We start from the raw sequence: 13712 nt of genomic DNA on the forward strand, positions 1-13712 counted from the left end.
ACTCCCTTGCAATTTGCATTCATCACAAGCATGCATAAACACTACTCATATCATTCTTCCATGTACAAAAGCACATCCCAAATCACTACTCCCATTGTATGCATAAGCACTTCCCTTACACAAGTTTTAGTTTAATAAAAATTTTACTGTAGTATTTCAATAGTGTATGTAAAAATTATTGTGCGGATTTATTGTTTTTGTTTCTGTTTTATCTTTCCCCACCTTTTTATCTGTATTTCTTATTTTGATTATGCATTTCTTTCTCCTTTATTGTTTTGTTTCTCTCCCATTTATTTTTCCTTTTTTTACAGCTTCCAATCCCTCAGGAGCAGACCGGGTGCATACTTCCCAAGCTAGGGACAGATCACCCCTGCCCATCCATGGATGTCTTTGCAAGGTCAGAGTGGAGGCCCAGTTCTGCAGGCACTATGACATATGGCAGCCTAGCAAGCCTCACAGAAAGGGGGCTTTGAAGCTTGGTAGAGGATGCACTGGTGGAGGCAGTGGACATGAGAATTCAGTACGCAAAAGCCTCTCTTCATCGTGTAGAAGACAAGGTTTCCCAGTTGGTGCTGACCAACATAGGCCCCTACCCCCTCAAACTTAGGTCCTCCACTGCAACACCATCTGGCAATAGACCTATTTGAGGATCCTTGGACTGGGACTACAGATGATGCTTCCTCAGCCCTTCTTCCTTTCTCCTACACCCTTTTGCTTTTACCTATTTCTCACCACACTACCCTTTCATATAAAAAAAAATAAATAAATAAAACAATGAGAGGAAATTCCTTGACAAAAACATTGTGCCCATCCTCTCCCACCCCCTCCAGCACAAACCCTCTTGATGTTTCCCTTGTGTGGTCCCCTCTTTGTATTTTCTTCCTTTTTTCAATCTTTCCTATCTCTCCCTTTTTGTTCCTTAATGAAAACATACGCTATCCAGAAAAGGTTACCCATATATAAAACATTATATATACTTTTCTTTTTAAATAATCCACTTTAAGTGCTGCACAGTCTGCAGTTTTCCTTAAATGTTTCAAGAGTGACTGAGCTTAGCCGAGCTCACCCACAATATTTGAAAAAAAAAAAGATAAGAACTAACACGATTTTGTAAAGTAATTCACAGCTTCATAATGCCAAACTTTATATAACTTAATCTTTTGTGATAAGTATGCGTGTTTTTAAAAAAATACTTTGCATTTTATCGCAAATGCCTTTTGCTGACCTTATTTGCATATCTGTGTAGCGCCGCTGTTTACAGATAACTGTGTCATTTGTGAAGCCCCAGACTGTACTATTTTCATGTTAGACAGAATAAAATCTCTTAAGTACATTCAAATAACTTAATATATGTGATAAAATCACATTCTGGTGTTAAACACACACACACACACACACACACACACACACACACACACACAGAAGAATCATACATATAGTAAGTAATGTATCAGTGCTGAACAAATTCAAATTCTACAATATTTTCCTGTCAAAAGATGGAAATAAAGCAGAGCAAGAACAGTGAAGACAGGTCTCTAGTATCTAACAGCACACGCACACACTGCACTTCTGAGAGGAAATACTGAAAGTTTCCTCAGAAACATTTAAAAATTAAAGTTATGTACTCATCATAATTATGCATCTGTGTTGTCTATTTTTCATTCTTCCTCAACTATGCATCCGTGTTGTCCATTTTCATTCTTCCTCAACTACTGGGTATCAAATCCAACCTCAGATCTGACTCTGGCATATTTACTAGACTCTCGATCCTACTCTCAAGCTCCTCCCTTTACCCATAATGCCCCAGTAAACCTGCTATACCTCATATCAAGTTTGCTGCCTTATAAGCTGTAGCAGGAACTAACCCTAGGTTAAGACAAAATAAAACTAGTAGTAGCAGAAGTGGGGCTCAAATCTGGAACAGATGATGTTATGTAGTCCAATCTCGCCTACATTCTTACCCGTGGGTTCGGAGCTGAATATCGGCTCCGACTCGGCCAAACTTTTCTAGCTCGAAGCCTTCTATTGGTTGGGCTAAGAAGGTATCCCATGCTGCACTGCTCTATATCCCCAGATCTCGTTTGCCGCTTGTGTAGCTCGAACGTGGTCTCGCTCTTGGCTGTGGCTAAGTACCTTTTTTCTTCATCTTCTTGATAGAATTTGTTACAAACAAAAGCTATTTTAATAGATATTTCTGTTTGGTGTTTTTTGGGTATATTTTGTAGTGTGATTGTTTTTGTGGTATCCCACTAGCTGTTCCAATGGGCTAGGCCCGTTTCAGTTAGAGGACCTAGTTTGTCCCCTTACTTGTCCCTGTGTTTGTTTTTGCTATATAAAACTGTTTGAATTAGAGGTTTTAGTGTCTGTCTTCATTGTTTTGTATGCGAATTGGTCTAAAACCATTTTAGTTAGAGGTTTTTAGCCCTAGCCGTCTTAGTGTGTGTCCCTTCTGAGGATTCTGTGTGCTGTTGTTTGTGGAAAAAGTTGTTCCCGAGCTTAGTGTGGTGTTTTTTGTGTGCCTGTAGTTGTTTTTCCAGTCAGGCAGTGACTTGCTCGTTATATTGGTATTTGTGATTATTTTTCAAGATGTCCAAAGATTCCAAGGAGCACAAACCTTCGGGTTTTAAAAAGTGCTCTAAGTGTGGTTACAAGATGTCCATGACCGATGGACATTCAGTATGCGTTTATTGTCTGGGAGCAATCCACCTGCAGGAGTCCTGCAGTTTCTGCCACGCTTTTAGTCCTTGGGAGCTCCAAGAAAGAAAGAATAAGTTAATTCTGAAGGGACTCTTGAAACCCTCATTCGAAGAGGCCATGGATTCTGCTTCCAGTTCAAAATCTAAATCCACAAAATCAAAAAAGAGATCTCCGTCTCCTACAGTCTCCTCGGAGCCACCGGAGAAAGTAATGAAACTAGCTTCGACCTCCTCGGCTCCACTGTCCTCAGGGCCGCTGGAAGAGTCAGTGTTGATGGAACCGGCGTCGGCTCCAATTATATTGGAACCTCTTCGAAGCCGATCACCCAGTACTAGACCAGTGTCACCTGAGAGGAGATCCCGATCTCCCTCACTATCCTCCAAATCCTCCAGGACACTTTCAGATGTGGATGTCGATAGTGTGGTGCAGATGCTCCTTCAATCACCGGTTTTGGCTAAATTGTTCTCCGCTCCGTCCCAGTTGGCTCCGGAGCCCGTCCCGATACCTTCTTCAATGATTCCTCCTCCGAGCGCATCTCTGTCTTTGGAGCCAGAATGCTCCGCTCCATGTGATGTTCCTAGGTCGGTTCCGATGGCCCCTCCGGGCTCATCGGTGCTGACATCAGCTCCAACCCCGTCGTCGCCGTCCACGGGGTTCGGGACTCGGGATTCTTCAGTCGGGCCCGAGGGGGACACCTCGGGACACCTTTCGGTTCCTAGTCTCCCTCTCGGTGCCTCGGCTCATGGAACCCCGGCTCCTGTCGTGATCTCAGAGGCTGGCCGGTCCTCGGACTCAGGGGGGGGCAGCCTTTGAGGCCATGTGGAGAGCGCTGGCTAGATCTTCAGCCACATTATGCGGGTCAGTCATTCTGTCCGCTACCACTCTGGTGAGAGCCTCTGATCACCACCTATCTGTAGACAGTGGAGCCCCAAGGCCTAGGGATATACCCACGAGTGGTCCCCAAGTTTCTGCGGGCCCCATAGAGTTTTTGCCGAGGAGCCCACGAGAAAGAAAACGTGCAAGAGGAAGCACATAGACTCCCAGGATGAGTCTCTCACCTCAGATACTGACCTCAAGGAATCGGAGGGGTCCCCCAAGTCATCCTCTGACGATGTTTCTTTCTCTGACATCCTGGAGATATTGAAACAAAGAGGTGACTGGCGATCCAAAGCCCCCTCCGAGGAGGATTCGGTCTTCCTGAAGGACTTTGGTGCTCAGCCCTCTGCCTCCTGGGTGTCCCCACCCTTCGACGAGCTCCTGCATTTAATTTGTCAGAGGGTGTGGGAGAACCCTGACTCTGTGGAACCCGTACCCAGGAGACCCAATAAATTTCTGTCTGCTCCCCCGGGTAAGGAGTTTTTGTCCAAAGGAGTCCCTGTGGATGCCATGGTGGTGGCGGCGGCCACTCAGAAGGAATTAGCCGAGACTTCTTCCTCCGTCCATCCTCCTAACAAGGAGTCTAGGACCATGGACCGGTACGGGAAGTATACCTTCTCATCAGCAACCTTTACCTTACAGTCGCTGAACTACCTGTCTCATTTTACTCGGCTCCAGAGAGATCTCCTCAAGGAGTTAGGAGATACTCTCATGGGTAACGTTCCTGAGGCAGTGGCCCAGACGGTTAACGCCCAGGTGTCTACCCTCAGTTCCATTGCTAACTCCTCCATGCGGCTTATTTCATATGCAGCCGAGGGAGTGAGTAGGGCAGTCAGCTCAGAAGTCGCCCTTAAGGGGCAAGCCTGGATGCGCCTTTGTCATTTCGCGGAGGCCTTCACGTCTTCTTTCACTGACGCCCCCTTTGATGGTTCTTCTTTGTTCAGAACCAAGGTGAAAGACACCCTCACCAGGTGCGAGCAAGAGGGAAAGACTCTGCCTGCTGTAGGGGTCTGTTTTTCCCTTCCCTCTAGGCCTTACCCCAAGGTCCAGAGGGGTGGGAAGATGTGGTTAAAAAAAATCACAGAGGTTTTTTCCTGGTGCACAGGGTGAGCCCCCCCTCCAGTGGCAGAGGAGGGGGAGGTTATTCAGGGAGATTCCACCTTAGAAGCAGAGGGGGTCACCGCAATTTGGGAGGCCGCGATTCCTTTCATGGCTCTCCCTACCATCGTTCCTGATGGGATACCTGACTGTGCGTTTCTGAAGCCAGTCGGGGGTTGAATATCGTTATACCCAGAAGCCTGGCAAAGCATCACCCAGGACCTATGGGTATTATGAATAATTTCCGGAGATTATCTCATCCCCTTTTCGTCAGATCCCCCTCCAGTCAGAAAAATCCCGGATGCTTCACCCAGTCAAAGGGATCACGCAGCTTCAGGGGTTTCAAAGCTGCTAGGAAAAAGGAGTCATCCAGCATGTCCCCTCAGACCAGATTGGATTAGGGACTTATTCAAGATTCTTTTTGGTGCCAAAAAGAACAAGGGACCTGAGACCCATATTAGATCTCAGCCAACTGAACAACTATGTACAAAAGTCCAAGTTCCGTATGGTCACACTACAGTCAATTCTCCCATTGTTGGGAAAAGAAGTATGGATGTGCTCCATCGACCTCATGGATGCTTACTACCATGTCAAAATGGACAGGGTATCCAGGAGGCACCTACGCTTCCGGCTGGGAGCCAGTCATTTTCAGTTTCGAGCCCTGCCCTTTGGTCTCACCACAGCCCCCAGGGTGTTCACCAGGTGTATGGCGGTGGTGACAGCTCACTTGAGACATCAAGGATTTCAAGTGTTTCCGTATCTGGACGACTGGCTCCTCACTGCCCCCACCAGGCATCTACTAATCCAAACCAGGGACGCTACCATCACTCTCGGTCAACAGCTGGGCATAACACGAAACTGGGAAAAATCTGCCTTGTTGCTCTCACAGCGTGTCATTTATATAAGTGCAGAGCTAGACACCATTCAAATGCGAGCCTTTCTACCGCAGGAAAGAATCAGAGTCTTACAGCAACAGGTGCACGCCCTGCTACCCCTGAGGAAAGTGAAGGCAAGATGGGTTCTCCAACTCCTGGGGAATATGGCAGCAACAATTATGTTGGTCCCTCTAGTGAGATTGCACATGAGACTTCTTCAATGGCTCCTCTTTGCTCAATGGTCTCTCCAGAGACTTCCACTTTCCCACCCTATTTTGCTCATGGACAGATGCAAACAGGATCTCAGTTGGTGGCTTTGCACCAACAATCTGGACAGGGGAAAACCCTTCGTTCCACCACCCCCCGGTTGCCACAATGACCACAGACGCCTCCCAGATGGGGTGGGGGTGGGGGCATTATCTCGGCAGGACAGTCCAAGGCACGTGGCAAGATCACGAGATGCATCTGCGTATCAGCGTCTTAGAGATGAGAGCGGTGCTACTTGCATTGCTGGCACTTCAGAGCTTTCTACCTCACGGGACTATCGCAATACACTCGGACAATATGTCAGTGGTGTGGTATCTGAACAAGCAGGGAGGAACCAGATCATACGCCCTGTGCAGAGAGGCCATGCAAGTGTGGCAGTGGGCAGTATCTTCCCAATGGTTTCTGGTGGTAATGCACATTCCGGGGGAGTCCAACGTGATAGCAGACAGGCTAAGCAGAGCTATTCTGATGCCTTATGAGTGGTCCCTGAATCGTTTAGTTGCAGAACGAGTCTTCAGCAGATGGGGTCAGCCTTGCTGTGACCTTTTTGCCAGCCCCCTCAATGCCAAATGCAGCAGCTACTTCATGCTGATCCCACCACAGGGGGAGTCGCCCAGGGACGCTCTAGTCCACGATTGGCCCTCCGGTCTGCTTTATGCTTTCCCTCCATTCCCCTTGCTATCAAAAGTGATTCAGAAAGCGCAATCCTTGGGAAGCACAATGATGCTAATTGCTCCACACTGGCCTCGTCAATTCTGGTTCCCCTTTCTCCATCCCTACATTGTGGACACACCTTGGACTCTGGACCCACAACCAATTACTGACACACATCTCGGGACAGTTCCACCCCTCTCTGCGGAACCTCCGGTTGACAGCCTTGCTACTCCACTTCCGTCATTAGTTAGGCTTCATCATTTTTCACCTGAGGTAGTTCATATTTTATCTTCCTCTCATAAGCCCTCTACTAGGAAGATTTATTCCAGCAAATGGAAGAGGTTTTTTATTTGGGCTCATACCCAAGGAATTGACCCTTACACAGCTCCAATTGCTTCCGTCTTGGAGTTTTTGTCTATGCTTTTCCAGCAGGGCTCAGCGTCCGCTACCATTAAAGTTCAATTGGCAGCAATTTCTAATTTTCATGTTACTAATGAGCCTAGTCTGATGGCTCACAGACTCTGTAAGGCTTTCCTGAAGGGCACTCTGTTACTCCCTCCTCCTGTCTCAGAACCAATCCTGCCCTGGGATCTAAACTGTGTTCTACAAGCCCTTACTTCACCACCCTTTGAGCCTGCAGCTACCTGTAACTTAAAATTCTTGACCTGGAAAACTGCCTTTTTAATAGCCATCACATCAGCCAGACGCATTTCAGAAATTCAAGCTCTTTCTATCAAACCTCCATACTTGATCTTTCATAAGGACAGGGTTTCTCTTAGACCAAACCCTGCCTTTCTTCCGAAAGTGGCGTCCATATCTAATCTTAATCAATCTATTGAGTTGCCAGTGTTTTTTCCCCATTTTTCAAACAAGGCAGAATGTAAATTTCATCAATTGGATGTACACAGACAGTTACGTTTCTATCTGCACAGAACCAAAGATCTCTGAAAATCTGATCAGTTGTGTGTCTCCTTCTCGGAAAACAGAATTGGGTCCCCTGTCTCCAAAATCACCCTATCCAGACGGATATCAAATTGCATCTCTTTCATTTATTCCTCAGGGGGTAAAGACCTACCGTTCCCAGTCAAAGCTCACTCTACTCGGGCTGTATCCACATCTACAGCCTATCAGGCCAGATTGACTATGGATGATATTTGTGCTGCAGCTACCTGGGCATCTCCTCACACCTTTGTTACTCATTACAAGCTGGACGTCGTATCTAGGGGCAGGTCTTCCTTTGGTTCCACAGTACTCAGGAGTATCTTCCTCTGAGCCTCCCAGGATGTAGGTGCTAGAGACGCTGTCCCACGGGTAAGAATGTAGGCGAGATTGGACTACATAACATCAAGAAGTTATGTACTCACCATAACGTTCGATGTATGTAGTCCATCTCGCCTCGTATTCTTACTTACTCTCCCACCTTCCCCCTTCCTGGAGGATCTAGAGGGTAGGTCTGGTTTTAGAGCTCTCTTCACCTTTAGTTTATTCCTCCTTACTTGGATGTTGTTATGGATGGGGTATGAGTGTGGTGTTCGCAGCAAACTATATCTGGGGATATAGAGCAGTGCAGCAAGGGATACCTTCTTAGCCCAGCCAATAGAAGACTTTGAGCTAGAAAAGTTTGGCTGAGGCAGAGCCAATATTCGGCTCCGAACCCACGGGTAAGAATGTGAGGCGAGATGGACTACATACATCAAATGTTATGTGAGTACATAACTTCTTGTTCTGCAATAACCATAAGGTCACTCTAGGAGTTTATAATAAGGGGGATGGAGGCTGGGTAGTTCAGGAAGAATGAAAATGGTCAACACAGAATGGATTTGTTGAGTTTGTCTGCTAGCACTGTGGATTTCCCTGGTATGTGCATTGCCATAAGACTGCCACACTCTCATTGCCTCTAGACAAAGGGAATAAGATCAGGCCCCCCTGTTTGTTGGTGGTTGTGACTCAGGGTTCAGTCTACCTGTCAAGAAGGTGTACTCCTCAAGCACAGGAGGGATAGCTGAGGACTTCTGAGGGCTTAGAAACTCCCATACTCAACAAGTCATAATACCTCCTTTACATTTCTGAAACTTGTCTTCCCTCCCACTGAAAATGCTCCATCATTCTTAAGATAGTGTCCCCAGTGGGTAATTCCTATAAGGTGGAGTCAGGGGAAAGAGTTACCTCATATTCTGACTCAAATCCTGTTGGGAAATGATTTTCACAGGAGCAAGCCAATGATTCCACCTCATAATTTGTGCCCTCTCCCTCAATAGATGTGTCTTTTACTCTCTTATGAGGGTAAGAACGAGCTGGGGAGGAAAATAAATGAGAACGTTTTAAAGACATAAGATCTTTAAACAGCACTCGGGAAAAATCATACCACACTTTGTGTGGGTCAAGAGGTGAAAAGGCAGTAAAAGGTGAAGTAGGTTTAGTTTTCTGCTTTGTCTTTTCGGGAACATTGGTAGAAACTAAGAGAGGAGGATCAGACGACTGAAGTACCTCAATAAGAGTACCTAGAACTTCTTCTTGGATGAAGATCTGTGGAAAACTGTCTGGTCCCTCAGATACATAAGCAGCCATAGTTCCCACTTCTTGGCCTCGCTTGGCTGTCAGATCAGTCACATGGGGTATGCCAACAGGCTACACCTTGTTGGATTCTGACAGGGTGATGATAGAAGGAGCAGACACAGTAACCAGGCAGTCTGTGTGCTCATCATGTGCCATAACAGAAATGCTGGGGTTCGACAGGACAACAAAAGTTTCCAAAGGTTTATTCTTCTTAACTTTCTTACATGACTGTTGAGGGATGTCCAATAGGGAAGATTCAGAGGCCATCCTACCTCACTCTTATGAGAAGCTAAATAGGCCATAATGATCTAAAGGATGAAATATTTACTGACAGAAAATGCCTTAACTTTGTGATTAGGTCCTAAACAAAAAGGCACTAAGAAATCAAGTCTTTATAAGGTATCTGCTTTCTGCAGTAATGTTTACTTCTCTTAACTGACATGAAAACTTCGAATTTTAGTAAAAAACTTTAGTAAAAACAGGAAGGGTCCCCAGTGTGCAAACTTACCTGTTGTTTATGATGGAACCAGCACAGGCTGTATGGCTGACAGACTAAAATGACAGATGCAATCTCTCAATTTACCTGGCCAGCAAGAAAGTACTGAGAAACTTTTCCCTCATACTTTCCTTATGTACGAACATGCTTTTCTTATTCCTTGGTCATATGATAGATGTACAGCAAGAGAGGAAAGCACCCAAGCTTTGTTATACTAGCTAAATATGTGATATCCTTGCCATGATACTACACATATGTGAGAAAAAACGTGATCACATCAAAGACATCTGCATGCACTTTAAGGGTTTCCTATCATTTATGTGATGTAGGGCATCTACTAATTTCTGACGTCTCTGACATCAGCAAGTGGCAAATCCAGAAAATGTATACACCACTCCCTGAAACCTTTAGCATTAAGCCAACAAAACAGGACCATGTGTGTCTAATCAACAACATTTACTGCCAGCAAAGTTCCATATGATTTGACTGATTAACTTTAGTATAAGTTAGATATTTTAATTGTAACAGAACTTCCTACCTTCTCTTCTCTGGAAACTCCACTCCCTGCACCTGAGTCTGACTCCTTGGGCTGCATTTCCAGTACTGTACGAAACAATTTTTCTGATGTTACAGTTAAGAATCCAATCTCAGCATTTGGATGCAGCCCATACAGGTATGGACTTTCTGGAGGTAGCATCTGATCAATGTATTCTTGATATCCCTAAAAGAAAAGTCACTATTTATTTTTCAGAAATGTGCCAGATGGTTAATGTTTTAATGTTATTTTTTTCTAAACTACTGAACCAACCTAATCTTTAGAGTTTTCAGTTTAAATGAATACAGCAGTCTACAGAAGATGTAAGGTGGAAAAATGATTTAAAAAGGAAACCACGCATGTGTTGCTGCTCCTGATGTGGTTAAAGCCATTATTTGTAAAAATGCATTCAACTTTTCATTTTTGTACTACCGCACAATGTAATATAAGAGCAAAACAAGCATAGCATGACTACATTCATTTTACTTCCAGGATGTGTTAGAACATACCCACCGTTTTCCACTCCACATCTTGCCTGGGACAAAGCACTTTTTTTTAACAGTTATGAAAATGATACTCCTCCAGGCTACCCTCTACAAAAGTTCTTCTTGTAGAATATTATGAGCACTTTCTGCAGATATGACTAACTACTTTCAGTAAATTGAGCTATGGAGCACATGTACTACACCTCTACAAGTGAACACTTTGATCACAGTCTGTTGCACTGGTTTTCAGGAGCAGCAGTAAGCAGCATTTCACTGTGAGAGTCAGATGCCTTTCTCAAGAAAATGGAAGTCTTCTAGAGCTAAATGCATTCTTCTTTACAAAAAATACAAACACAGCACAGTGCAATGCATTTATATGGACATTCTAACCCACTGGTACATCTCCTGATATATCTTACAGCAGGTAGCCTGAATTCTATGTGATAAAAATACGCCGTTTAAGAGCCATTCTCAAGTATGAATATTCAAGGTGATTCCAGTAATCGTCAAGACACATGCTGTGCAGGATATTGAGTTAATTAAGTATCATAACATAGGAAAAATCTTTAACAAGAAAAAAAGACTCTTTCAAGAACTGACTGCTCTCTTATCTAATGCAAATTTTTGCTTTTCCCTTCTCAGTGTACTGTCACAAGGAAACCAGACCAAGTAAAGTATATTTGAGTATTCCAGACATATTTTTACAGTTATCAGTTAAGGTACTAGAGATCCCTCCTTGATGGGCTCCAGGTTAAGTAACTTCACCACCCAAATTCAGTATGGGGATGTCTGTGCACGTTACCTATTTATACCATCATGTAATGAACTAGTACATGAGAGCTGTAGCCTAGAAGTGATCTGGTGTCCCACAATTCTTAATCTGAGCAACAACAAAAGTTACAATACCACCCACAAAACACTTCAGTGCTTCAGCTCTGACCATACAGTACTGGCATTCATTTCTGAATACTGGTACTGCTAGAAAGCCCCAATGGCAACTGCCAATTACAACCCTTAATACCTTATGCCATGTACAGCTGTCCCTTCACCCTATGCTAACTATGCTTCTGGGGAAGTAACAAAGCTCATCCCCCATACACAGCCTGCCAGTTCACCCTCTAGTCACATGTTCCCAGTTATAATCATTATACATCATGCATTCTTTTGTATAATTATCATCAACCAACATTAAATAAACTGCTCAATTCCTGGCTTTCCTTAAACCTCACTCCTCCTCCAAAGCATTCTGCATGTGTTGTTCCCACAATTTCCATTTTTTGATGTAATTTGCTATCCTTGTCTAAAAACTCCACTTCTAGTTCTTCTATCTCAGTTGCAATATTCAGTACTTCAGAAGCAGTTGGTTTAGATTTTGTTTTCCATTTTCTAGTAAGTGATTTTTTGACAGCCACCAGAATTAAACTTAACAAGGCATTACTATGTCTAAGGAATTCAGATCTTTTATCCCAGTTAAAAAAAATTTCCTTAGTTACACCATTTGCTTGCCCAGTCCATCTGTCCATCCATCCATCCATAACCCCATATTTCTGACAAAATATTCTTTAAGGAATTTTTTAAAGTCTGCCAACTCATTACACTCACAAAACATATGTTTTAGTTACCTCTTTCTTCCTCATCACACCTCCAATAATTGCCATCTACCTGAGGAAAGATTCTTTGGAGTCTGCTTGGGGTATAAAACTACCTATTCAGCACTTCCAAGCAAAATTTCTAAATTTTCTAGACTTTGTTGCATATTTGGGAGCCATATGTATGCCCTCCAATTGTTTCCTTGTGATTTGGTTATCCAGTTTCTCTTCCCAGTCTTTTCTAATCTCTTCTGATTGATTCCTATAGTTATCATGCAATACTTTATATGCCCTGTGAAACCCCTGTACTGGTCCAGTAATCAAGGAGCCTCAATCCTCACCACTGGCAACAATGAGAAACTTACACAATGGGAGGATGATAAGTACACATACAGTAAAGTATAATTTAACTTAATAGCACATAGAGATCACAGTCAGTCTGGGGCTGTTTTCTACCTCTTTCTCCAGATCCCCAATAAGACTCCCCACTGGCACAGCTATAGGGTTAAGATCTCAACCGAGTAGCCAAGCTAAGACCTCCAGCACCCTCTCTGTTAAACCAATACTTTGTGTCCCTGTCTAAGTAGCTGACACACACACACACACACACACTTTTGAGATTTGATTTACACACACACACACACACACACGTGCATGCACACACCTGGGGAAGGCTGGCACAGGTTTACTAACTATTGCCCAGACTATAAGGTAGTTATTACTGCCACCAGCCAGCTCTTTATCAACTACTTTGGGACCCTTAACAAGGGTGACCAATCCTACTGTGTAAAATAATAATAAATGTTACTATTATCCAAATGGTAAGTGTGACCAAGATTAAGGTTATTTAGGAGTGGCCTGTACAGTGTCACCGAATACATATCCAAGTACTCTAAGAGCTTAAATATGTCTCACAAATATCAGCCACAAAGACAGGTTTAAATATATTTAATAATAAATAATAAAAGAACAAGACAATACTCAAATCAACACAGTAACTACAAAGTTCAGAATTACATGAAATATTTAAAAACATTGAAAGATAGTCTCAAATTAATACAGAAAACATCTAACTAATCTTTACTATATTCCTATCTATATCTAAAAGAAATTACCTTTCCCTAGTTACTTACTGTTAGCAAGGCAAATGCAGATAGGTTCATACTAGGCTATCTGCCCAAGGGCATTTATAAGCCTAGCCCAGAGTTTTATGGCTTTCGCCACCCCTTTAGTTTGGAGGATACTATGCCCATTATTTTGCTGTGCCTCTGTCAAGCAGTGACACTGAGATAATCCCTGGGGTATATTTGCGATCTCCCATCCATTGGTCAAGATTTCTCTTGAACAAAGCCAGCGAGGTGCTCTGCCTTACATGTACCGGGATTTTGTTCCACAGCATAGGGAGTCTCTGGGTGATGAATCTGTCCCTCCAGCACATCCTATTAATAACCATGTCAAGGTTTAAATCTCCCGCCCTTGTAGTTCTGAGGGATCTAGATTTTTTGAGGTGAAGGATGTTCATCAATTCTGATGAGTGCTCAATGGATGTTTCTAGGTCCAAGATAAAATACAAAATGTGCAATC

The 13712-nt window shown here is 43.8% G+C and overlaps 1 protein-coding gene across 1 annotated transcript in view; it reads right to left on the minus strand.

Annotated features, from left to right (window-relative positions):
• The window catches only part of LOC122800230 (dynein axonemal heavy chain 17-like), a 1294569-nt gene that overhangs the window by 922855 nt on the left and 358002 nt on the right, over window positions 1–13712 (minus strand). The window contains exon 4 of the mRNA XM_044069723.1: window positions 10058–10240. Coding sequence (XP_043925658.1) covers window positions 10058–10240 — 183 coding nt within the window. The remainder of the gene's footprint in view (window positions 1–10057; window positions 10241–13712) is intronic.

This window comes from Protopterus annectens, chromosome 4.part0 (genome assembly GCF_019279795.1).
Source record: "Protopterus annectens isolate FY-2018-M chromosome 4.part0, PAN1.0, whole genome shotgun sequence".
Taxonomy (NCBI): Eukaryota; Metazoa; Chordata; order Ceratodontiformes; family Protopteridae; genus Protopterus; species Protopterus annectens.